Source organism: Podarcis liolepis, assembly GCF_965112155.1.
Source record: "Podarcis liolepis genome assembly, chromosome: 12".
NCBI lineage: Eukaryota > Metazoa > Chordata > Lepidosauria > Squamata > Lacertidae > Podarcis > Podarcis liolepis.
Window position 1 is genome coordinate 38,145,572 of NC_139563.1, and position 27,181 is coordinate 38,172,752.

The window sequence follows — 27,181 nt, forward strand, 5'->3', positions numbered from 1 at the left end:
AGGTTAAGTACTTAATTCATTCTGGAGGTCCGTCCTTAACCTGAAACTGTTCTTAACCTGAAGCACCACTTTTGCTAATGGGGCCTACCACTGCCGCCGTGCTGCTGGAGCACGATTTCTGTTCTTATCCTGAAGCAAAGTTCTTAACCTAAAGCACTATTTCTGGGTTAGCGGAGTCTGTAACCTGAAGCGGATGTAACCTGAAGCGGATGTAACCTGAAGCGGATGTAACCTGAGGTACCACTGTAGCTCCCAATGGATGAGAACAAAGGTCTGTCTAGCCCAGCCTTACCCAACCTGGTGCCCTCATATTTTGGCCAACGGCTCCCACTAGCCCCACCCAGCATGTTCACTATTGCATGATGGGAGAGTTGTGGTCTAAAACATCTGGGGGGGGGGCACCAGCTTGGAGAAGGCTAGTCTGCCCTCAACTTCCTGTTTCGTATATTGCCAGTTAAGTGTGTGGAGAAAGATAATAGTTGGGCCAGCCTGAAAGCCTTCTGCTGCATTGATTTTACTTGCCCTCACCTTACCAGTGGCAAAACTGAGCCTAGGAAGCTGCCTTACACCGAGTCAGATCATTGGTTAGTCTAGTTCAGTACTGCCTACACAGACTGGCAGCAGCTTTCCAGGGTTTCAGACAGGGGACCTAGGAAGTGGGATCTGACATGCATTTGACACAGGATTTCGTATTTTAAGACATCTTTCCCCACTCTGCTGCCCTCCACGTGTTTTGAACCACCAGCCCTATCAACCCCAGATAGATCATTTGTGATGGCTCCTTGCCCTAGCTCACATTACAAAGCAGTTATTTAGCAGACCTGGTTTTTTATTATTTTGCCTCTTCCTTTCTTTTTTGTTGCAGAAATCCCATCTTTTAGCTATAAAATCACAGGCTGGGAGAGGAATTCCCGCATTGCAGGGGGTTGGACTAGATGAATCTTGGGTCCCTTCCAACTCAACGATTCTATGAATCAAAAACGCAGTTAATCCAACCCAAACTTATTGCAATACAGATGGGCGGGGTATAAATAAATTATTATTATTATTATTATTATTATTATTATTATTATTATTATACTCTTGGGTATCTCTCTCTCCCCTCATTCAATCTTGCTCAGTGGCGTAGCGTGGGTTGTCAGCACCCGGGGCAAGGCAAGTAATTTGCGCCCCCTAACCCGTGGATTTGCGCCCCCTAACCCGTGGATTTGCGCCCCCTAACCCTAACCCCCAGGTGTTGCGCCCGGTGCGGCCGGCCCCCCCTGCACCCCCCACGCTACGCCACTGATCTTGCTTTTCAACAATGGGTAAAATCTAAGTTTCTGTTTAAAAATAACATCACAGAAACTTTAGAATAAAAAAACATTAAATGTATTACTATATTTGATTTAACTCAGTTTCAAGAAGTGGAATTTCACCCTCAGTGAACATACCTTTATTGTTTGCATTCTTTTTTCCCTAATCTGTCATCATGTTGATTCAGGCAATGAATTTAAGACCATAGTCCTATGCATATTTGCAAGGGAGGAAATATTGTTTGCATGTTTATCTTAATCCTTTGTAGGAAATGATTGATGATGGTCAAGGCTTTACTGTAATCTAGGGACTCTGCCAAGGATCGGCTTTAATGTATGCCTTTGTGCTAAATTTGCTCAGGGAGACTGTTTGGCACCAGAGTGCAGTCGCTGGATCTCCTGGGTTGGTATGGAAGTGCATGGGCAAAAATGTTTCTGTTGGAGGTAGCATTGTGGGGTCACATGAACTGGGTGCCTTCAACAGGAGATTGGTGCAAATCTTGAGAGCCCATCCACACTTGCCTGCAAAGCCCAGAGTTTCTGTATTCGGTTTGTCACCTTGAGGTCCATACCTGAGCTCCTTGTGCTCTGGTATATGGTTTTTAGAATGTGGTGTTTCTTGTTCTGCTCCCGGGTTTTCCATTATTCATTCTTTCCAGCAATGCCCAACCCCAGTCCTCGTGGATTAACTGTCTACAGTGGGAAAAAATGAGAAAGGCATAAGCGTGCATTGGTTTTAAAACCAACTACAGTGGTACCTCAGGTTACATACGCTTCAGGTTACATACTCTTCAGGTTACAGGCTCCGCTAACCCAGAAATAGTACCTCAGGTTAAGAACTTTGCTTCAGGATGAGAACAGAAATCGTGCTCTGGTGGCACGGCGGCAGTAGGAGGCTCCATTAGCTAAGGTGGTGCTTCAGGTTAAGAACAGTTTCAGGTTAAGAACGGACCTCCGGAACGAATTAAGTACTTAACCCGAGGTACCAGTGTACAGGCATACCTCGGCTTACAGATGCTACGGGTTGCACGATTTTGGGTTGCGCACCACGCCAAACCTGGAAGTATTGGAACAGGCTACTTCCGGGTTCTGGCGCTTGCACATGCACAGAAGCGCTGAATCTCAACCCAGATGTGCGCAGATGCGGTGCTGCGGGTTGCGGACGCTGCGGGTTGCGGACGTGCTTTCAGCACGGATCACGTTCGCAACCCGAGCATCCACTGTACAGTGGCACCTCAGGTTATAGACACTTCAGGTTACAGACTCCGCTAACCCAGAAATAGTACCTCGGGTTAAGAACTTTGCTTCAGGATGAGAACAGAAATTGCACGGCGGCAGCGTGCTGGTAGCAGGAGGCCCCATTAGCTAAAGTGGTACCTCAGGTTAAGAACGGACCTCCAGAACGAATTAAGTTCTTAACCCGAGGTACCCGAGGTAGAGGAAAATCTGGATTTATAGGGGAGAAAGTGAACGCAGCTGCTTTCAGTTAATGTAGCATAGACCAGGAGGTATTAAAAGCTGCATAATCCAAGTTAAGTAGAAGTGTGGATGGGCACTGATGAGTCTACTTACATAATGACCAGCATAACAGACTAGTTTAACGTCCAAAATAAATGCAAACACTTAAATTTCCTCACTTCCTCCCACCTAACTCAAGATGTCGGGCTTCACTACACAAAACACAACTCACTATTCTGGGTTGGGTAATTTGCTTTTCTTTATATCTGCTGCTAAATCAAGAAGAAGAAAATCTTCTCAAAGCAATATACATAGTAAATAAAAAATCAAAGGTAAAAATATAAAAAGAACATAAAACTGGGTCACTTTTCTGTGATGGTAGTGATATGGTGATAGTTAGACAAACGCGGTATTTGAGCACAGCATGTCTGAGATGCTCACCTGGAGATAAAGACCTACCTTTTGAGAGATGATAAAAGACCAGAATGATTAGATGGTTGGAAACAAAGCACCACTGAAATGATCCCAAATTGGATGTTCCTTGCTAGTGTTTCCCCAGGGGTCAGTTTAAAAGCTGCTACTGCTGACCCTTTTTGATGCTAAATGTCAAAAGTCAGGTTTCACTTTCAGTTCACGCAAACACTCACCTGCGCTGGCCTCCATCTCTCCCAGAATCTCAGAGAAAGCTACAGTGGTGCCCCGCAAGACGAATGCCTCGCAAGACGGAAAACTCGCTAGACGAAAGAATTTTCCGTTTTGGAGGTGCTTCGCAAAACGAATTTCCTATGGGCTTGCTTCGCAAGACGAAAAAAACCGCTAGACGAAGAGAATCACAGAACGGATTCTTTTCGTCTTGCGAGGCACCACTGTACCTTGGATAGTTATGAAGATAAATGTGCCTATGCTTAAAGCAATAACAGATGAAGAGAAGGAGGAAATGAAAATCATGCCAGGTGCCATCTTAGGAGAGAAATCATTTCCTGTACAAGAGGAGAGGGGGAATACCTCTTCTAAGAAGCCATCTGAAGTTTTGTAAGCATTTAAAATGATTGTTGATTTGCCTGATAAGCAAGGGCTGTTTTTTTAGGTTATGAAAAAACACTCTTGCTGCTTAATGTATTCTAGAGTTACCATATTTCAGAAGGTGAAAATCTGGACACCAAAGTTGTTGATGTCTTCTTTTTTTGCCGAAGTTGTTGAGCTTTGTTCTAGTTTTTTAAAAATAAGTTTTTGGCTGTTTTTAATCAAATTCTCCAAAGTCTACACTGCCATACGTCCAGATTTTCCCGGACGTTTAGCAATTTCTGCCCAGACACAGTTTCCAATGGCCGAATCCCAGCTATGTCTGGAATATTCCAAATGTATGGCAACCCTATGTATTCAAAACCTGGCTTTAGTTTACTCATATTTTATTCTGTCCGTCCAACACAGCCTCCTTTGTAGCACACCTGCACCAATAACTTCAGCTGTTATTTAGAGCCAGCTGGCAGCAGCAAGTGGTAGACCGGGTAAATCTTTTAATCTTCCTCTCCAGATATGAAAGATGACTTGAACAGATGTACAATGCTGGTTTTCTTTTCCTCCTCCTTTTTCCTAGTCATTATACAATCCTGGTTTTCTATATAACTTTGATCCCACCTGGAATACCTTGTCCAGTTCTGGGCACTACCATTTAAGAAGGATATTGATAAGCTGGAGATAAGGGTATTGATAAGCTGCAGAGCAGGGTGGCCAAGATGATCAAGGATCTGGAAACCAAGATAATAATAATTTATTATTTATATCCCACCCATCTAGTTGGGTTTCCCCAGCCATTCTGGGCGGCTCCCAACAGAATATTAAAAACACGATAAAACCAAGGCTTATGAAGAATGGTTGAGGGATCGAGGGGAGTTTAGCCTAAAAAAGAGGAGACTGAGGACTCAGCTACATTAGTAAAAAAAAGTTTTGGCTGTGTTATTAACATGCAACACCAGATGGCGGAAGAGAGCAAAAGAAAATCAATGCAATTTTTACATAGGTTTTTTTTTTGTTATAAGAATTTAATTTCTGACTTACAGCGTTTTTTTCCCCTGTGTGTAGATCCACCCTGAGAGGAGATATGGTAGCCATCTTCAAATAACTCAAGGGATGTCACACAGATGAGGGAACAAGCTTGTGGGGTGACAAGTGATTCCCAGGAAGCTTCTGATTATAGAGACGCTGGATCCTCAGGGGTTGTAGGTTCGAGCCCCACATTGGGCAAAAGATTCCTGCATTGCAGGGGCTGGGCTAGATGATGTCGTGGTCCCTTCTCACTCTGATTACTCAATAACCCTATAAACCTGGGGTGGGACTGCAGCTTGGGAACAGAGAAGATGCTTTGCATACAGAAGATATTAGGCATTGCCAATGGAAGGAGTGGGAAGCAGGTCATAGGAGATCTGCTTGAGTTTTTGGAGAGCTGCTGTCCGTCTGAGTAGGCCACAGACAGCATGGAGCCCTCCAGATGTTTTTGAACTGCAGCTCCCATCATTCCTGACAATTGTCAATGCTCGCTGAGACTGATGGGAGTTGTAGTCCAACAGCACCCAGAAGGCAGCGCATAGTGTACCCCTGGAGCAGGAAATAGTGGGTTAAATGAGCAAGTAGTCCGACTTGGTATAAATCAGATTTCTAATGACTAGTCTAGTCTAGGCAATAGCAGATCTAGCTGCTATCAAGATGGACTTGTCTTATATTTGGGATCACGCCTCTGTGACCTTCAGCATGCCCACTTCAAGCTTTAGGTAGATGATATGTACAGATGGAAGAAACTAACAAAGATTTTTTCTTTTAAAAAAGTCAAACAACAACTGCCTGGGTGAATTGTATTGCATTTTAATTTACAGTATTGACTTGGAAAAACAACAGTGCCTCTTGCTTTCTTTTTCCTAAGGCTACAATGCTTAAAATACCTGCTTTTTAAATAACATTCTTGAGTTCCATATCCTGATATTGTTCAGGGGGAGGGGGTTGGTGCACTAGTAACAGGTATGTTGCCCTGAAGATCCTAGAAAATGGATATTGGCCAATAAGCTCGTTTGTGCAAAACTCAAAATGAAAATGCAATGTCCCGGGGGGGGGGGGGATTGCTTGCTCAGTTACAAGGAAAGCTTTGCAAAAATGTACCTCATTGGAAAGGTGGATCTGGTGCACCGATGTGAGATTGCCGTGATGCAAATAGGGCAGAAGTGGAAACCGTGGAAACGGCGAGATGGGGGAACATTGTGAGCGAGGTCTTGAGGGTGTGCATAGCGGGATCAGATTGTACAAGACTAAATATCACTAGGAAACCTACAGCTGCTGCTGGTTCCTGTGACTCACAGAGCCAAGGACAAAGGGGTGAACATGCGCTCGCAATGTCTTGAGGGAGGAAAACAAGCTGTGGCTACGGGTGGAATCGCTCGTGACATTTCCATGCATGAAAGGGAATTTGATGGAAGCAGATAAGATAATAGTGCTGCTGTTATTATAAACACTCTTGAGAACATTGTTCAGACAAAGATGCAGGTTTGTGGTGCTGTAGGCCATTAGGAAATGGTTGAACTGTAGAGTCATACTATGTTCCAGAGACTCCTGGGGTTTCTTAGGAAGATCAGCTGTGATTCTTTGGCCAAGAGGTCAATAATTTATTTTTACTACAGTGGTACCTTTGGTTGTGAATGGGATCCGTTCCGGAGCCCCATTCACAACCTGAGCAGAACATAACCCGCGTCTGTGGATCACGATTCGCTGCTTCTGTGCATGCACGTGACGTCATTTTGAGCATCTGCGCATGCGCGAGCGGCGAAACCCGAAAGTAACCCGTTCCGTTACTTCCGGGTCACCACGGGATGCAACCTGAAAACGCTCAACCTGAAGCGTCTTTAGCCCGAGGTATGACTGTATTTGTTAAATTTGTGTACTACCCTTCATCCGAAGATCACAGGGGCAGTTCACAACGTAAAAGTGCAAAGTGAGAGCACAAAACGCATAATAAATCAACAAACGAATAACTCCCCTTTCACAAACACGTTTAATTTTCGCCTGGGGCCTAAAGGCATGTAATGAAGGCACCAGGTGAGCCTCCCTGGGGAAAGCATTCCACAAACGGGGAGCCACCACAGAAAAGGCCTCTTCTCATCTTCCCGTCTTCCAGGCCTCTCTTCTTGGGACACACAAAGAAGGGCCAGAGATGATGGTTCCAGGTCCGTTCGCATGGGGAGAGTTGGTCCTTGTGGAATAAGTAGAAACTTCTATAAATGTGGAATAAGTAAGAATCTCTATGGAGGTGAAGAGCTAGAAATTTAAATTGGTTTTTAGATAATTTCTCATATCACCATGGTACCAGTCTTAAGCTGAAGCTTTTATTTTTCACGACAAAAAACCTTATTGGAGTCTGTTCTTCCAAGTTACTTAATTGGATTTAATAATTGCATTCTGTGCTGTGGGAGGGCATGGGAATTCTGGAGGGCAACCAAGCAAAGCATAGACTGCATACATGGCATTGTTATTCATGTTTCCTCTTTGAGCTGCTCTCCATGAATGCAGCCTTAGAAACGTTATTATTCTGACTGATGCAAGGTCAGCCCCAAACAGGTTGCTGCCTGAGACAAAAATGTCAGAAGCTGACTGTACTGCCAGATGAATCTTACGGCAACATTGGTGAGGGGAAGGTGTCCTCTGCTGCAGCCAAGACTAGCTTAGGTGACTCAGGCAGTGCTCTTGTCCAACAGAGAGGAACAGCTGCGGAGGGAAAGCTGAGAGGCTTTTGCTATTGGCTCATCCACACACACCAGCATCTGCCTCCTGGGGCATTCATTCTGCCTAATAAGGTGGTCACGTTAAGTGTAATGGGTTTAATTCACACAGAAATGGAAAATGTATATGCATTAATAATGGTTTAAAATGGGGAAATTCTATTGCTAACATTGTTTCCTCCCAAACAATAAGTTTCTAAGGATTCCCCGTTGTTTGTTTCTCTACTCTGTGCTGAGAGTGAAGGTAAAGGTAAAGGGACCCCTGACCGTTTGATCCAGTCGTGACCGACTCTGGGGTTGCGGCGCTCATCTGCCTTTATTGGCCGAGGGAGCCGGTGTACAGCTTCTGGGTCATGTGGCCAGCATGACTAAGCTGCTTCTGGCGAACCAGAGCAGCGCACGGAAACGCCGTTTACCTTCTCACTGGAGTGGTACCTAGTTATCTACTTGCACTTTGACGTGCTTTCGAACTGTTAGGTTGGCAGGAGCAGGGAGTGAGCAACAGGAGCTCACTCTGTTGCAGGGATTTGAACTGGTGACCTTCTGATCGGCAAGTATTAGATTGCAAATTTGCCATCTTGAAAGGTAGCGGCTGTTAGTCTTTCTCCGAACACAGCAGAGAACAAAAGCATGTGATAACAGCTCTCCCAAAAGAGCTGCTTAGCCTTAGGCAGGCTGGGATGGGGGGCAGGGAGAGACACCATTTTGATTTTGGGATTGCTTCATATTTTCTAAGACGCTGAGCCTGTGCTGGACAGCACACAAAACATTATATGGGTATTTTTTTAAAGTACATTTGATGTTTTAATGAAGAAAGTTCTGCCCTAAAAGTTTGAATAGTATTTTTCTGGGCCTGGGCAATGATTTATTCCAAAAGGAGTCAGTTCTTATGCTTCCAGTCGCTTTAAACTGTGCAATATTAATATCTGCAACAGGCCAGCCCTGCTTCTATGCCAGACAAAAAGTGCCTGGTTGGGATTCCCATAGTCCACACAGTGCCTGCTCCCAGTTTGAGCTGACAACTGGGGAAAGAGCCTTTGTTCAAAGCAGGGAGGGGATGTTGCTGCAGCACAGCTCCCATTATCCTTGACCATTGGCTGTGCTGATGGAAGTTAGACTCCAACCACCATAGGTTCCTCGCCTCACACATAAAGGAAAATTCCATCTGGGAGGAAAGTGGTTGTTAGCAGAGCACTGCGTAAACGCTATACTTATTTCTCAGCTTTCCTTTCAAGGGCACACTCTGCTGTAAGGAATAATAGCAAGATGGATCGACAAGTGCGGCTTTAACATTCATGAACGAGGTTCCATTTGCAAACCTGGCGTTTAAGGCAAAGGTCGCCGCCGAATGAGTGCAATCATTGCAAACAGTGGTGCGCTCAGAAACTTGAGGCATATTGTTCCAGGGGAAGAGTGTTTGAGTCAGGCAGTGGGCAGAATAAAATAAAAGTACAAGTGCTAGAAAGGTTGACGCGGGCTGAGAGTTATTCACTATTGTAGAGAAGCTGGAACGTCATCGCCTGCCATAAGTAAGAAATTATGGAGCGTGAGAATGGTGAAGGTAGAAGAACGGAAGACGGGAAGTCTCAGTCGGCTTGATAGGGCCCCTGGGCAACCTCGTGAGGAATAAGAGTCTGAGGCAAGAGGGAATAAATAGTGCCTAATTCTCATTGAAGTGAATTATGTGTGTGTGGGCTGTATCAGGTCAGATTGTCACATGAGGGATCATATCTGAATGCGCTTTCTTTCTTTAAAAAAGTTTAAAAGTCTTCACATAGAAAATTAGATGTCAATGGAAATTTAGTTGTGTCCCAACACGGGCATGTTCCATGCTCAAGCTAATACAGTAGAACCTTGGTTCCCAAACTTAATCTGTTCTGGAAGTCCGTTTGACTCCCAAAACCAAGGCGTGGCTTCTGATTGGCTGCAGGAGCTTCCTGCAGCCAATCGGATGCCACAAGAGCCACGCCAGATGTTCGGCTCCCAAAGAATGTTCGAAAACTGGAACAATCACTTCCAATTTTCGATCGGGAGCCAGAATGTTTGGCTCCCGAGGTGTTTGGAAGCTGAGGTTCCACTGTAATAATAATAATATTACCTTCATCTTGATCGGCAACTTAGACTCAGGGGAGCCAATTTGGGCCCCAGGTTATGGGTGCCCAGCGTGGTACTGGAAGTCAGGTTCCGAGGTCTTAGAAGACCTCAGAAAGCATCTCTGATGCCTTGGAAATGCTGTCCGAGGCTTGCAAGAGGGCCCTGCGGTATGGGTGCCCCTGCTTAGACTTCTGTTATTCATGTGCGTGGGAAAGGAGTGAGGGACCTATGGATTCCACCCAGAACTAAGGTTTTATTAAAAGTCTTTGGCTTTATGAATGACCAACCTGGAGGCTTCTGGTGGATGTAGGATGTAAATTCAGTTTTCTTTTTTCTTTCCCTAGATCATTTTGTCTGTGATCTTTGAGAGCGGACTGACTGAAAATAGAAACTTGACAGATGCCTGTTCCACTGCCACCACCTGCTCCTCCTCTTCCACCATCTCTTTCTGGAGGAGCCCCCCCACCAGCTCCTCCTCCTCCTCCTCCTCCTCTTCCGCCATCTTTCTCTGCAGCTCCACCGCCTCCTCCTCCTCTACCTTCTTCTTCTGGAGGTCCACCACCTGCCCCGCCTCCACCTCCCCTTCCATCACCTTCTTCTGGATGTCCACCACCACCACCACCACCTCCTGCCTCTTTTTCATCATCTTCCGGAGGTCCACCATCACTGCCATCTTCATGCCCTTTGGTAAGGCTCATCTTTCAATTTTTTCCCTTGATTGTGATTGCAACATTGCGGTCTCACAATTAAAATTCTGTTTTGGACTTAGAAACTTAGCTACAAAGTCCTCGGTTTAAAATGTCTTATCAGTAGGTGTTATTCAAATACAGGTGGTTGTTTTTTTAATGAGAAAAATTAACTAGTCTTGAATGCCTAGACATTCTTCTGTTTATTGCAGATTTCTCCATCCACTTGGTTGTCACTATTCCCAATGTTACAATGAGTCTGTTGACATAATCCGTAGCTCAGTCGGTAGAGCATGAGACTCTTAATCTCAGAGTCATGGGTTTGAACCCCGCGTTGGGTGAAAGATTCCTGCATTGCAGGGGGTTGGACTAGATGACCCTCAACTCTACAAGTCTGTGCTTCTGTGAAAACATGGTTGCGAAGGCAGAGAAACCCAGGAAGATTCTTTACATTGTGACAGGCCACTAGTCCATCTAGCTTCAGTATTGTTTATATAAACCAACTGGCAGCTGCAATTATTATTTATTAAATTTCTATACAGTGGTACCTCAGGTTACATATGCTTTAGGTTAGAGACTCCGCTAACCCAGAAATAGTGCTTCAGGTTAAGAACTTTGCTTCAGGATGAGAACAGAAATTGTGCTCTGGCGGCGTGGCAGCAGTGGGAGGCCCCATTAGCTAAAGTGGTGCTTCAGGTTAAGAACAGTTTCAGGTTAAGAACAGACCTCCGGAACGAATTAAGTACTTAACCTGAGGTACCACTGTACCACCTTTCATCCAAGGATCATAGGGCAGTTTCTGGTTGGGTGTCTCCCAGCCCGACCTGGAGTTCCGAGACATCTTCTGCTTGCGAGGCACATGGTCCTTCCATGGCACATTGTGCTTCCTAATATCCTAACTTCAGAGGCTGTAGCGCTGCCATATGTCTGCAACCAGACATTGCCGGAATTTCTGAAAATCAGTGAAAACGTTCGGGGCAACATATGTCGGAAGTGTTTCTTTTTCCCTTTAAAAAGTGCTAATTTTCCTCCCCTAAAATAGCTCAAAAACTCCTCAAAAACTTTTGTGTCCAGGTTTTCATTTTTTGAAATATGGCAACCTCTAGGAGGTTTTTATTTCTTCATTTGCACAGAGAATTTATAGGCCTTGGTGTCTGTATCACGCACCTGCTAAGATTACCCAGCTGTTACTGCAGCTGCTAGGTTTTCTGAGGAAACTGGAATGAAGCTTAAGGAATGTAAATGGAATGAGTCCTCATGTATGCCCTTCCTGTCCTGCAGTTGCAGCAACCGTCCAAGATGTTTGCATATTGTCCATTCTGTTTTCTGCATCGTTTGATCACCTCCACCTATTGGGAACAGTATTTCCCCCCCCCCCCCATATTGTGGATGCTATTTGTTAAAAAAAGGTTTACCTGAATACAGTATTCTTTTTTTGACAAAGCCATTTCTGCCGCTTCCGGTTAGAGACTCACGTTAGGCCTTTTAATAATACAAATGATACAAAATACAGCAAATTGTGAATACGCACACATACTCACACTTCCTAGAGAGTAATTGGATACAGCGGGACTTCTTTATAAACAAACATAGGATCAGACTACTGATTGAGGGATTAATGGACTAAGACTCATATGATAAACCATCTAACACTTTTTGAATTGAGTGACATAATCATAAAACTGAGTCCCGTTTTCTTTAACTGGGGATTAGGAGATCGGTGCCTTCCTGCTTCCTGTGATTAGTAGAATTTGAATTTGAATAGAAGCCCACTTGAATAATTTGCACATAGGACTCTGTTCACAGAATATAGCTTTTCAAAGCAGAACGTTCTGGGGTTTTTTTTAAACAGCCAAATTTATTCTGCCTTTCTACTAAGCAATTAATGTTTTTCTTAGGATACTTCACTAGATTGTATTAAATCCGACATATATTAAATCACCTTAGTGAATTCAATAGGACTGTTCTTGCTTAATTGTTGTCACCTTTATTTAAATAAAAACACCTCTCTGAGCTTAACTAGGGTTGTGGGAATTTAACATGGAGTCTGGCATCTGATGTAGGAGTGAGAATAAAAGAGAAAATTGTATTGGGTATCACGAAGGATATTACATAAATTGCTTTGTGGATTTTTTAAAAAACCTTTAACACTTTATTTTTCACTGGGAGGGGGTAACATTGAATTTCAATACACTAAGCTGTCTGGAAAATTACTGCAAGCTCCTGCATTTGAACCAGGTGTTCTGTTATTCTGTCTGATACTATTGCAATGAGGAACAATTTTCTTGAAGGCATCCTTGCAGGCAAATGGTGGCAACGATGTAAATAAGGGGGGGAGATACTTATTTATGAACTTCCTGCAACTGCACTGTTTCAGACACTAGAAGATGCTTCTTTGACAAATCCAAAATAATTAATGCTTTTCTCGAATAACAACCCATTCACATTGCTGTCAGTGCTGAAACAGAATCCTCTTTTAAGAAGAAAAATAATATCACAACCTTTATCCCTATCTCCATGTGCTTGGGAGTAAACCTCGTTGAATGCAATAGGGCTTACTTCTGAGTCAGCATTCTGCTGGGTGGAAAACGCAGACAAATTTGAAGCAATCTCAATTTATTTTGTCTGCAGACTGATGTAAGCTCGCAAAATGTGTGAATGTCTGCTGCTCTTTACACTCCATTACTGCATTATTTACTGTTAATTAATTAAAGCAAATTAATTAATAGCCTGTCCTTTGACAAAAGACACCAGGGCAGTTTTCAGCAGCATAAAAAAATACAACATGAGTTAATTAAAACAGTCAAAGTTAAAAACAACAACAACATCTTGCCTCTTTTAGATAACACCTGAGTGACTGACCTGGGCAGATAGCCAGCTCCCCCTCCTACCCAGAACATAATTTCCAAAGCCTAGCTCTAGACCTGAGGTCTAGGTAAAAGTTAGGCTCTAGGCCCAGGGGTGCGGAGCTCGTTGGACTACCAAGGCCATTATCCCTGACCACAGACCATGCTGGCTGAGGTCTTTGGGAGCTGGAGTCTATCAACATCTGGAAGCTACAGGGTCCCGTCCCCCCCGTGGGGTTCTGGGGGTGAAATCTGCCAGAGGCAGGTGTGGTCTGAAACAAGGGATCCTTTACACAGCCGCCTGTACCCACAAAATCCTCCTTAGAACCTGGAATCCTGATGGTGCATAGTTCTCGGTCACACAGAAGTGTCCATCCATCACTAGGGTTGGGTGATATATTGTACCTTATCCAAAAACCAGTCCATATTATGAAATCAGTTTCATCATTTTTGACCTGGCAATACATCGTGAATCATGTTGCATGTGTGTGTGTGTTATGCAAAAAAATCACAATGTGGGACAATCTATGAAGCCAGCCAATACCTCTACATAGCTCCGTCCTTATTTCAGACATTGTATTATATTAGTATATTGCAATATTTAGCTGGTGATATCCTCCTTCTTCTTTGGTGATCACTTGTAGCTGAGTAAGATTGTCTTCCATGAACACGGTCTTAGCGATTTGTCCGTAAGTGACTGTGGAGGCCAAATCTGGACCCACACGTCCTTCAGGAGCTGATCACGGTGAGGGTTTGCCAAGTGTGCCTTCCTCTTAGCACGTTTCTCCCTTTCATCCTGAGTCTGAGCGTCTTCAAAGCCCAGGACACCTTTGGTAAAGGCTGTTCTCCAACTGGAGCGCTCGCGGGCCAGTGTTTCCCAGTTGTCAGTGTTTTTACTACATTTTTAAAGATTTGCCTTGAGAGAGTCTTTGAACCTCTTTTGCTGACCACCAACATTATGCTTACTATTTTAAAGTTCGGAATAGAGTAGTTGCTTTGGAAGACCATAATCAGGCATCCGCACAACATGACCAGTTCAACAAAGTTGATGTTAAAAGCTGGTGATATATTATGAAGTTGAAAACCAGATATTGTCCAGGCCTACTGTTTGCTTTTACATAGTTCCATCCTTATTTCAGACATTGTGATATATTGTGATGTTTATCTGGTATCGGTATATTGCAATGTTGAAAACCAGATATCGCCCAGCCTTAGCAGTCGCACTCTTCGCTTGAAAATCGGGGGGGGGGGGTTGGTGCCTTCCCATACGCATTGATGAATACAAGAGCATAAACACTCAAATGGAGTTAGAATGTGTTGGGGGGGGGGCTGTTCTGATCCACTGGCTGGCAGGAGGGCTTGTAGGGGTGGTTGGGTGCAGGGATACCAAAGGAGGTAGAAGGCGTAGACTTGCGGCAAAGCAACCCACCAGTTCTCCTAGCCTTTGCAGATGCAGAATGGGCACTACAGCAAGGAGACAGCTTGTCTGCACCCAAGCAGATGTACAGGTGTTCTCTATGCACAAAGCAGCATATGTCATTTTGTCTAGGACTTCCTATCACTTCACCTGCCCGGAAGAGGACATAGGTGGCCAATACCCAGTGCTTACAGATAGCTCCCTTTTCTGGGCTCAGAGCCCAGGACCCTAAGCCCCACAGATAAGGGTTACATCAAACCAAGCCACTTAGAATATTATCAAAGCAAATGAATGCAAACATACGCGAAGCATTCCCCCAGCAATCCAACTCCCTTACTCCCCCTCTGCCCAAAATTTATGTAAGTTTTTCATAGCTTCCCACTTGAACCTTCTATTTTTTAAAAACACACACACACACACATTTTTGGGAGCAAAGATACTGTGTGGTAAAAAATAGAATAACCCTCTCTGCTGAACAGTCAGCCTATTAAATACATGACTCATTCCATCTCGTTTTAAAAAGGAAAGGAAAGAGGGAGGTGCAACACTCCTTATCTAACCTGACATTTCTTATATGCGAAAGAGTAGAAATTCTCCTAGCTTGACAAGGTAAACGTAGAGCCAAGTGAACATGTTCTAATTTAATAAGCCTGGGTCATAGGAACTAATGTTATCCTGATCTACCAGAGCAATTTGAGGGATTCAGTAAAACGCACTGTCTTCCAGTTTTTGTTGTCTTCAGAGCCTTGGCAAAAGGCCCAAATGTTTTTCTTTCTAATGGTGTGCCCTTTGCTTTTCTAATAATAACATAAAAGGCCAAACAAGACTGACACCTTTCTCGCTGTCTCTCTGCTTACAAATTCTGCAGCCTTGGAAGAAAATCGATTTTCCATTCATTGCCAGAGTTTCAAAGGGCTAATCTATATATATATATATAAAAAGCAAACGGGCATGGGTGTGTACCCAAGATTGCTCATCGTCAAGAGCCGACCTACTGAAATTAATGGACATAAATTGGTCATGTTCATTAATTTAAGTGGGCTTACTTTGAGTATGATTGGGTACAATCCAATGTATTGTGGCATTGCACCCCAATCTCCAAGTGGTGTGAGATTCCAGGAGCTTTTCCAGGGTTTTCTTTGGAATGAGGCACAGAGACGACTGTGGTGTCTTTCACGGTATATGGTTTATTTGCACATATATACAACCTGAGCCTACGATGGAGGGGTTTGCAGCATTCAGACCCCAAGAAGGTCTTGCTTCTCCCGTAGCCACAGCCTTAGATTCCAGCAGAAATCAAGCATGGCTCTGACCCCATGCCTTCCCAGCCTGCTGTCTCGCTTCCAGCTTCTAGCACACATAACTCCAACTCTCCACTCTGACCTTTGTTCTTCTAACTAGCAGTCAGTGGAGAGGGGCATTTTCTATCCAGCACAGATCCATTTCCTTTGTTACCTTAATCACCCATGACCACACCAGGAAGCTAGCAGACTCTCCAAGTGTCTTATTTTCCAGGGACAGTCCCAGATTTATAGAAGCCATTCTGATTTGATCCTGGAATCTCACACTTTCCCTCTATTTCCATCGGTGAAGCATTGGAGGGTATGGTTATGCAACCTCCGAGCCAAGGAGATAAGTAACTATACAGTGGTGCCCCGCAAGACGAATGCCTCGCAAGACGGAAAACCCGCTAGATGAAAGGGTTTTCCGTTTTTCAGCTGCTTCGCAAGACGATTTTCCCTATGGGCTTGCTTTGCAAGACGAAAACGTCTTGCAAGTGTTCTGATTTTTTTCTGCTCCCCCCCTTTTTCTAAGCTGCTAAGCCGCTAATAGCCTTTTAGCCGCTAATCCGCTAAGCCTTTAATAGCCGCTAAGCCTTTAATAGCCGTTAAACCGCTAATACCGCTAAGCCGCTAATAGGGTTGCTTCGCAAGACGAAAAAACCGCTAGATGAAGAGGCTCGCGGAACGGATTAATTTCGTCTTGCGAGGCACCACTGTACAGCCTTTAAAAGATATCCGAAGGCAGCCCTGTATTGGGAAGGTGGTTTTTAAAAATGTTTAACATTTTACTATGTTTTTATATATGTTGGAAGCTGTCCTGAGTGGCTGGGACAACCTAGTCAGAGGGAGGGATATAAATATTGTTGTTGTTGTTGTTGTTGTTGAATAGGACATCCTTATTTTCATTGGAGAAATGTTGGAGGGTATGAGCTAGCCTAGCTTTCCCAGGAATTTGAGTCCTTCTTTAGATTTTAACACTTGCTGGATTAGGTCTTAGAAGGGTCTTGGCAAACAACCTATTCCACCCTAAACACAGGACAATATACAGTCCTACCTTGGTTTTTGAACAGCTTACTTCTCGAACTTTTTGGATCAAGAACAACGCAAACCCAGAAGTGAGTGTTCTGGTTTGTGAACTATTTTTGGAAGCTGAACATCTGACGGGGCTTCCACGGCTTCCGATTGGCTGCAGGAAGCCGCGCTTTGGTTTTGGAAGTCGAATGGACTTCCGGAACGGATTCCGTTTGACTTGCAAGGTACGACTGTATTGCTTTGCTATTCCTACAAAAAGTAAAGATAGTTGTGTTGGGCAAATTGAAATCCATATTAGGGCAATACCACTATTAGGCCAACCAAAATGTTGTAAGCTTTTGCCGTTCCTGTGCATTCCTAGCCATTTCCACAATGGTCAAGGGTTTATTGGCATCTGAAGTATCAGGGAAGGAAGATTGAATGCCCCAAAGTGACCCATTTCTCCCCTAATCCACCAAAATGCACAATGCATTCTTGAATTCTTGTGTATGTTCAGAGTTTACTACTCTGTCCAGTACTACACTTGATCTTAGCCAAAAGGCCGAGAAGCGATTGTTTGTTCGCCCCAGAACATTGGTATCACTTTAACTTACCGTGTTCCATCATACCTCTCCTCCCTTTCGACTGTTGCCCATAGGCTGGCCTTCACCAAAGCGAGGTTTAACGTTTTCCCCTCCAATGTCCTGAGACATAGATTCTCAAAGGGCCAAGCCTCCGCCATGTGCGAATGTGACAAGGAGACGCCGGAGTCGCTTCAGCACATTATGTTTACTTGCCCCTTGTTTAATGTGCCACGGGCAAACTTGTTGGGATCAATCATACAGAAACTAGAGGGTACCCCACCAAAATTCCACCTTGCCCAAGTCTTGCAGGATAAGGATACCCATACGACCCTGAAAGTGGCTAGGTTCCTGGTCGCTGTCCTTACCCAAAAGCGTTGCCAAGGAGCACCACAAGCTAATTAAGGCGTAGTATGCCATTCCATCTTATAGTATTTTATTGTTATAGTAGTGTTTTAGCGGCTGTTTTTTCCCACATGCACAGGCTGTTATTTATGTCTTGTTTTTATCTGTATGGGCCTACGGCCGTAATAAATTATTATTATTATTATTATTATTATTATTATTATTATTATTATTATACTCTGTCCAGTCCTCCCCCCAAAATTATCTACTTATTTTGAAAAGGGAGGGGGGAAAGCTAGTATTTAGCATGCAGAGATGACACAAACTGTAGATATATGAACCCAGGAACAAAACCACAGCTGTTAGTTCTAAATTTAAACCTACGAGGTCCTGCTATCTCACCCAAGCAGCAGAGCTACGGCAAAACCGTTTGTGGGAGTTGCTGAGATAAATTATTTGTAACAGCACTGTTACAAACAAGAAGCAAGGAGTTATTCTGTTCCAGTGATGTTTCTTCAGTTTTTCACAGTACGTATTGCTTATTCTTCCAGAGGAGATAGGTGAAATTGGTTGTAAATTCCACTGTTGCGTGTGCTGTAGCATTTGCTAATTATATGACTCATTCAGGTTTTTGGTAGCGCTGGTAGATAACATTGTCTCTCTGTGAAATTTCTAAAGGCACTTGAGGACTGAGTTATGGAAGCTAATTTATAAAGCAATATATTCATCCATGCATTTATTTATTTTTTGCAACAAATGTAGCCATAAAGAATACAAGCTATTAAAGGGATTTTACATCATCCCCCCAGGAATGTTTCTTAACAGGACTGTACCCAAGTGTGCCATCTAGAGGAGCTTATGCACTTTTAGAAGAAAAGAAAAATGAGGAACCTGCTGTTTAAAATGCTAATACATAGACTGGCAGTTCTTAGCTTATCATTAGGAGGTAGGTTTGTGCTACTTGTGTTATATTGGATATCTCTTTCAGACAAATAATAGCCTGTCCTATGAGCATTCCGGGTGTTTACTTAGTGGCATCAAACACATTCTAATGTGAGCGAAATGCTACTGCAATGCTGCAATTGTTTATTCTCTGTACAGTGGTACCTTGGTTCTCAAACGCCTTGGTACTCAAACAACTTGGAACCCAAACATTCCAGTTTGCGAACTTTTTTCGGAAGCTGAACATGCTCCATTTTGAGTGTTACCCTTCCACTTTTTGTTTTGTTTTTGTGACTGTGTGGAACCCAGGTCAGCTACTGATTGTGTGACTGCAGTATATTGTTTATTGCTTTCATTTTATGGATCAATGGTGTATTCCATTTGTCATCAACACACACCACACCACACCACACCACACCACACCACACCACACCACACCACACCACACACCCATACCACACCTCAAGAAGGATATTATGGAGCTGAAAAAAATATTCAGAAAAGGGCAACCTAGAGGATCAGTGGCTGCTATGAGGACAGGTCACAACATCCAGAGCTTTAGGAGAGTAAAGCAGGGATATGATAATAAAGGTGTATAAAATTATTTTTGGTGTGGGGAAAGGGTCCCCCCAGGGAAAAAATCTCATCGGTATGTGGTTGGTCACTGCTGTAGCTTAGTCTTGTCTGGATGTCACACCTGGATGTCCTACATAATAATAATAATAATTAATAATAATAAATTATACCCTGCCCATCTGGGCGGCTCCCAACAGAATAAAAAAAACAATAACATATCATACATTCAGATAAGGACCTGTTGGATCAAACCAAAGATTCAGCACTGTTTCTACAGTGGCGGCAACAACAACAACAACAAGAAAAACCCTGTTGAAATCTCACAGGAAAGACACAAGCACAGCAGCACAATTTTATTTTATTTTTTGAAGGAAATGCTGTTTACAGATCTGTCTGTGTCCTTTGTCAGCTCCTTTCACTCTGGAAAAGCATTTCACTTTTGTGTCCTAGCGGAGTATTGCCATGGAGATAATGTGTTGTTCCTTACGTTCGCCTCTTTTATCGACTGTGAATGAATGTCCAGGTCAGTCTAGCTCTGCCAGAGAAGGGAGTAGGCATTTCTAGATAAGCTTATTTGACAATGTCAGGAATGCTATAATAAAGACTGGCTATGGGAAGAATAAAAGTGTATTAAGCTTAGCCGTCAAATGGATCTTGGGGGTTATTTCAGGTAGTGGAGCTGCCTTTTCTGCAGAACGAGATCACTCATGACAGCTGTGGTTGGAGGCAAACCTCCCTGTCACATGACTAAAGTTGTGTACAGATTTCCATTTACTCTGACTCCTGTGCTTTCCTGCCACTGGCTCTTGAATCTATTTACTAGTGCCCCTCAAATATGCAACTGTCGTTTCTAAAGAAATGTTGCTGTTGGGTGTCTGTCCGCCACCCTCAGACCATCTTCAGTATGCCAGGAAAACTTAAGCCGCACTCACTTTGCGGTTAAGCTGAGGTGTGTACATTGAAGACAGCCATTGTGCATGTGCCGATGACAGCATGTGCACAGATGACAGCTTCATGAATAGGAGCTGGAGGATGCTTGCCAGGGCAGGGAAACCAAATAGGAAATGCGCATTGGGGTGGGGAGAGACATCCCAGCCTCCTCTCCAGCGGGGACAACAGCACACAGATGCAACTTGAAAAGCGGCAGGAGGGAAAACCAACTTGCTACACTTTAAGCCACTAATGCAGGGGTCCCCAAACTAAGGCCCGCGGGCCAGATAAGACCTGAGGAACTCATTTATCCAGCCCGCAGTGACCCCTGCCGCCCACTCTTACCAGTGCTGCACTGCACAGCTGCCCACTTCTGGGTTGGAGGAGCACTGGAAATAGCTTGTGCGCATGTGCATTATTTGCGCATGGGCAAGCATTATTTCTGGTGCACATCCGGGTCGGACGAGGCCCATGCACATGCGCACAAGCTTTTCCCAGTGCTCCTCCAACCTGGAATTGTGCCAGGAATAGTGTGTGCGCACGTATATGGGCACGCGCTCCCCTGCCCTCTGGCTCGCCGCGTGATCAGCGCTGGGGACACCGGACCGAGGTGCGGTAAGTTTGCTGACCCCTGGCTAATGTGTATATAGCCCAAGAGTTGCAGAGTTTGGTATGTTGACTCACTTCCTCCAGACTTGCCTTTGTCCCAGCTCACTTATGGTCAACGGAATAAACTGCACAAGCTGATCGAAAGTGGTCCTATATTGTGTGACTTCATCAAGAGAATTTCCCATGCCCGTTAGAGGAAGGATGAGTAGAAAAGAGCAAGAAAACAGCATTCAACTTGCATAAGATACGTTTGGCAGTCCCTAGACTTCAGCAGTCCTAAGCCACACCTGTCTTTTGCCCTGGTCGTAAGCAGGTGAAGTGAAAGTAAATCCCATTGGTTTCAGTTTCACCGGCTTCCAGTTGCACCAATCTGGTTTCCGCGGTCTTTGCAACAGTGAGAAACGGATTGACATGTTCAGTGAGTGTCAGTAAGCTGTAAATACAGGATCTAGTGGTGGGACTGTACCAGTATCACAGTGGGATTGTGATTATTGTCGGGGGGGGGGGATGTCTGAAGAAACAGAGCCAAAAAATAATTCGTAATAGAATTGTAGCGTTGGAAAGGATCCTGAAAGTCATTTAGTCCAACCCCCTGCGATGCAAATATATTGCAAAGAGCCGTTTCCTAAAGCAGGCATTGCAAGACACGTTTGTTGCATATCGCAGAGGTAGCCAACACAGTGCTCTCCGAAGATTGCTGGACTCGGATCAGTGGCCATGCTTGGCTGGAGCTGTTGGGGGAAGGAGGCTAATAACATCTAGAGGGCACCGTGTTGTGTACTGAATAGCTAGCATAAACATAGCAGGTGGTGATTGATGACCAGGTGGTTTTGCTCACCTCCACTGTGTGGCGACTGATGCTTATTGGGACTAGAGGGGCAGAAGGCAGGGAGACCAGCAGGAGGCGGAGCCAGAACCAGTGACAGGCGGAGCTAATGACAGGTGGAGGCTGGCTAAGGACCAGTTGAGTCTGGTCCATTAGGGAGAAGGGGGAGCACTGCCCCACCAATTTCAGCCTGCTCCCAGCCAGCCTTCACCAAACTGCCTCTTTTCTTACAAGAAGTCAGGGGGCGGAGCGGATCCGCCTGTCATAGGTTCTGGCTCCGCCTACTGTTGTGTTGTTCCTCCCTCCCATCTATCCTATCAATGAGCTTCAGTCACCTCTGGGCCCCATTTGCCCTAATGGACCAACCTTCCTCTCCTCTCCTCCTTGTGCTTCTTTGTTCTTCACCCTCTGTGGAACCGGGAGCCTCACTGTCTGCTCTCCTTGACAGGCAAACTCCGAGCCGCCCAAGCAGAGGAGGGAGGACTCCAAAAGCCGCAGTGCTTTGCTGCACGAGATCCAGAGAGGGACTCGGCTGAGGAAAGTATCGCAGACCAATGACCGAAGTGCACCGCAGATTGAAAGTGAGTCTTCAGCTTCCAGAACTTCTCCAAAGCAATGGTCACAGAACTGTTTTGTTCCAGGCTGAAAGTCCCTGTGGGCTTTTTGTTTTTGTTTTGCTTGGTTACCAAACCCTGGAAAAGCACCACGTAGATAAGCCTCTTCTACTTATGAATTGAAAGCTGCTTATATTGGCCACATTTCTTGAGGTTTGGCCTGTCCAGTTCCACACCCCGCCCTGCAAGGACCAAGCCTCCCATTATAAGCCTCCTGCCTTTTGGTCTGTATTAATGTACAACTTCTTTGTATATCTAGCAAGGGGGTGGACAGCCTATATCTTTTTTTCTGACCAGCCCAGGAGAGGAAACGTGTTGTGGATTCTTTCTTAAGACTCCCTAACCCCAGTTTGAAAAGTTAATTATGTTGCTGGAGAGGGGTGTTCTAAATGCAGACCGGACACTGTTCATCCTTTACTTTTTTCTTATTAGATTCCCACCCAGCCCCCTGGTCTTTCCTTTAACAGCATTTCTGAAAACTTGTCAGTTGTTCATTGGCCCATGTCACAAGGAAAGTGGAACTGTGAATAGTTGCCATTTTCTCTGTAGAAAGGCAGGATTCACATATTCCAGCAAATTTAATTTTATTACAGTGTTCTTTTATCTATTCTCTGTAAATATTCCACTTTTTATTAAATGTTTGATCTGTATGGTCTCAGAATCTTGCTGTCAAGATGGATAGATTAGCAAGAAGAAGGTCCCTGCCTCCATTCACACACCAGAGGGTGCTGTGTTTCAGGATGTGGAGAATTGTGTATGTGGCTGTTGCATCAATTCTTATTCATTATATGCTGCAGGGAAAGACACCGAGGGTAAAAATAAAAAGGGCCAGTAACTCGGAAAGCTTGATAGAATAACCCAGATTTAATTTTTATTTTATTCTTTTGTCACAGACTCTAGGAGGAGGGCCAGCAGGGATGGAGGAAGCTCAGGAACCGGCAGAAGTGACATCCCTCAGGCATTGGGGAACCTCTTTGCAGAGGGTTTTCCTGTTCTGAGACCAGTAGGCCAAAGGGATCTGACAGGTAAAAAAAACATTTTTCTATTTAAAAACATCGTCCTCTTGCAGTAACTAGAGCCTGGGTAAACAAAACACAGTGTTTTTTTCTTATGATATGTTTGAAAGAGACACTAATTTATTCTTCAGAAACAATAAACTCTCTCTCTCTCTATAATCTGTTTCAGTAAAACATTGTAGGGCAAGCTTCTTTGACTCTCCCTTTACACTCACTTTCCCTAGCAACAATCTTATTTTGGCCCAGGATAGGAAAACCATCAAAACAGTATTTTTATATATTTAAAAGCCACCACGAACCACTCTTCAGCCATGGCTCGCAAGAGCAGTTTTCGGATTGGCCCATAAAAACAAATGTGACCAAAAAACCATATGGAAAAACTGGATAGCTCAGTTGGTTAGAGCATGGCGCTGATAATGCCAAGGCTGCAGGTTCAATCCCCACAACGGACAGCTGCAAATTCCTGCATTGCGTGGGTTGAACTTCGATGATCCTCAGGGTCCTTTCATATTCAGGCTCTTTGGCTGGAGCTGACAATAACACCAAGATGCCTCCAGGAGACCCTCTCTTGGAAGGACATTTCAAAGATGGAGTGCCACCACAGAATATGCTCTGTCTCTGTTCATCACCCATCACACGTCAGACAAGGGAGGGAGGGAGAAGGCAGCAGACACGGAACAAGGCCTCTGAGGCAGGGCAGGTTCCAATGGTCCCAAGCCATTGAGTGAAAACCGGTCCTTTGACTTGTGCTAGTTCATTGACTAGCACTTAAGCGTAGCGTTTTCTGGTGTTGAGATGTTCCGTATGCCCAGTTAACAACCCCAGTGCTGCCCCTTGCGTTCCCTGCAGTTCCCAGTCTTCAGAAGGCAGCCCCACCAGCAACACACTGCAGCAGTCTAAAAAGCGATGTGACAAGTGCCACTGAGAACCATGACCAGGTTTATCTCTATATATACATATGCTCTCATTCCAATGAGAGAAATCTAATTAAAGCAAACAGTTTCTTGGGGAAATGTACATCGGAAATGGCAGGCTTAATAAGCTGGGTGGAAAGGGCAAAAAACGCCCAGATCTGTCCGTACCACGAATGCCCCAGGGCTTCTGCCTCGCCTCGGTGCAGCATAACTTGAGATATACAGGAATGATTGCTCATCGCTGTTGAGTAGGAGGCTGTGAATTTCTGTCGTTCGCGTCGGAGCAGAATGTGTCGGGGTTTCAGCCACCTCTGCTCTGCCTCCTGGGAAACGGCCGAGTCACTGTTGATATTGCAGCGTCTGACAGCTAGTCTGTAGGATTGGAATGGCAGGCAGGCAATGGGGATTTGTGGCAAAGGGAAACGAGATTTGTGAAGTGGCTGAGCAGGACAAATCCACATCTCTCTTTTTTGGTCGTCCCTCAAAGCGCGTGGCGCATTGTTACCTTGGTTTATTTGCTGCTTCCTAAAACTTTTATTTGGTTTCCTCAGGTGGTCGGGCGGGTCAGCCAAGCGCTGTAAGGACATCTCCTCCTGCAAAGGGTCCAGACCCACCGAACAATAATGGGAAGGCCAGCGGCAACCTTCAAACTGCGTCTGACAGCCCCAAAGCAGCAAGTCCATCGGAATCATCCAAGGCCCAGCAAGCGATTCCGGCTCGTCCCAACATCCCTGCTCCTCCACCGCCGCCGCCACTGCCGCTATCGCCTTCCTCCAGCAAACCTTCGCTTATCTTTCCCCCTCCTCCCTCTCTTCCCCCTCCTCTGCTTGAAAATCCCGAGAGCCTCCCCTCCCCAAGTGCCGCTGCTCCTTCTCCCCGCAAAACCCCAGCATCCCCTTCACACATGCCGGCGCCGCCACTGCCTCCCCCTCCCCCTCCCTTGCCTTTAGGGCCCCCTACTTCACTCCCAGGCAAAACCAGTGAGGGCCCCAGCCCATCGGCCTCCCAGCCTGACCTAAGGCTCAGTTCCCCTTCCGTGCCACCGCCGCCACCTCCAGTGCCTTCTATGTCCACCTTTTCCTCACACAGGACGTCTTTGCCGCTGCCCCCTTCGCCAACTTCTCTCAGTGCCTCGAGCGGCAGTGGCGAAGCCCCGCCTCCGCTGCCCCCCAAGTCGCCGTTTGTGCAGTCCCAGATGCAGAAGCCCAGCATTCAGTCGCTGCCTCTTCCCCCAGCCCCTCCAAGCACACAGCAAGTGGCTGTGACACACAAGAGGAGACAAGGCAGAGGCGGAGGTAGGAATGGCACTCTTTAGCTGCATCACCGCTGGTCCATTTCAACGTACCATAGTCCAAAATGCAGGGGTAGGCCAAGCCCGTGGCCTGCAGCTTCCAGCATCCCCTAACATTGGCTACACTGACTGGTGTTGGATTGTGTCTTTGCCACAATATTGCAAAAAGGGGTTACTATTGTTGTTTTACGTACGTTGCATGCTAACTAGCCTGTATGTTTAAAGTGGTCTCATGCCAATAAGGCTGCAACATTGGGGTTTTCTGAATATTTAGACCTGCTCTTTGCCTATAGCCTACTTCACAGGGATGGTGTACAGGTTATTTACGCTAGCCTGAGCTCCTTGGGAGGAGGATAAGATGTAAGTGTAGTAAAAAACAAGTATGTCTGATGCAATGTTTGCTTATCTTCTCTGAGCCTTTTTCTAATGTGTATTTTGTCTTAGGAAAGCTGATGACACCCCCAGCGCCTCCTGCAAGGTCTCCGACAACTGAACTCTCAAGCAAATGCCAATATGCTCAAGTATCTCCCTGGCTGCCTAGCCCAGACCTCTGCTCAGCAGTTAAGAATGGGGCAGTCCACATAATGGGTAATGTTGATAAATTTACGTCTCTGCCCTGCCCAAAGACAAAAATGGCAAGCTTAAAACATGCAGGAACTTGTCTTCTCGCAAAACGATGGGGCATTCACCCATGAAGACTTGTTCAAATAAGGTGTTTACTAATTTACTAAGGAAAGGCAAGAACCTAAACAATGATATTACAGAAAAAAAGCAAATTAAATTTTAAGGATGTAGCATTGAGCTTCTTTTGCTGTAGATTTTAGATACAAATGTAACTTCATGTTGTTGTTGTTGTGAGGTTAAGAAATGGATATTTGCTGGAATAACTGGGTGGAAACCTTTTTTAGAAATAGAGGGAGAATAATATCAATAATGTTTAGCAGCTAACTAAAAACTGAAAGCTGTTTACATGCACCCTCTCAAACTCTTTGTAAGGTGAAACAGTTTTATTATACCGTAAGTATCTTTACTGATGTTGTAAAAATTCTGCCATGCGATAAGTTTGCCAAATCGCTTAATGGCTGAGCGTGAACATTCTGGCTCTTGTTGCTTTATTAAAAAATAATTTCAAACACCACAAGTAACACGGAACACCCTCCACCTCAAAAGCATGCAAACAAAACATGCAAACCATTTTCAGGTTCAACATGCTCCCAAAGGAACGAATTCAATTTCCAGGAGTTGTTTTGCAAAACAAACTAGTTCCTTTCACATACAGTTCACAGGTGACTTCAAGTTCATCCAAATCATCATAGAATTGTAGGGTTGGAAGGAACCCCTAGGGTCATCTAGTCCAACCCCCTGCAATGCAGGAATCCCAGCTAATTATTTTTTCCAGCATTCAGAATATTATAAGCTCTTTGCTTGAAGTATAAAATACACTTGAGAAGACTAAGGAAACATCAAAACATGCACATAGTGAGATGTGAATGGTTTTATCTTTCTCAACGATTGTGATCTTTAAGCTTAATGGCCCAACGAGTTTGAAGACGTGTGTGTGTGTGTGTGCGCGCGCGCGCGCGCGCGTGTGTGTGTGTGTGTGTGTAAGGTAATGGAGTTGAAGATTAACTCGAAATCTTTCAAAGTTCTATCCCAAAATGAACCTAATTCACACTCAGTTCAGTTG

General features: G+C 44.8%; 1 protein-coding gene across 3 annotated transcripts in view; it reads left to right on the plus strand.

Annotated features, from left to right (window-relative positions):
• The window catches only part of WIPF3 (WAS/WASL interacting protein family member 3), a 34,670-nt gene that overhangs the window by 5,718 nt on the left and 1,771 nt on the right, over nucleotides 1-27,181 (plus strand). For 2 of the 3 annotated variants that reach the window (XM_083468308.1, XM_083468309.1), the window contains exons 2-6: nucleotides 9,952-10,294; nucleotides 22,108-22,240; nucleotides 23,167-23,298; nucleotides 24,755-25,498; nucleotides 25,939-26,082. In XM_083468308.1, coding sequence (XP_083324434.1) covers nucleotides 10,007-10,294; nucleotides 22,108-22,240; nucleotides 23,167-23,298; nucleotides 24,755-25,498; nucleotides 25,939-26,082 — 1,441 coding nt within the window. In that variant the 5' untranslated portion in view covers nucleotides 9,952-10,006. Of the gene's footprint in view, nucleotides 1-9,951; nucleotides 10,295-18,163; nucleotides 18,305-22,107; nucleotides 22,241-23,166; nucleotides 23,299-24,754; nucleotides 25,499-25,938; nucleotides 26,083-27,181 lie in introns of those variants that run through there. The other variant, XM_083468310.1, reaches the window with a different exon arrangement.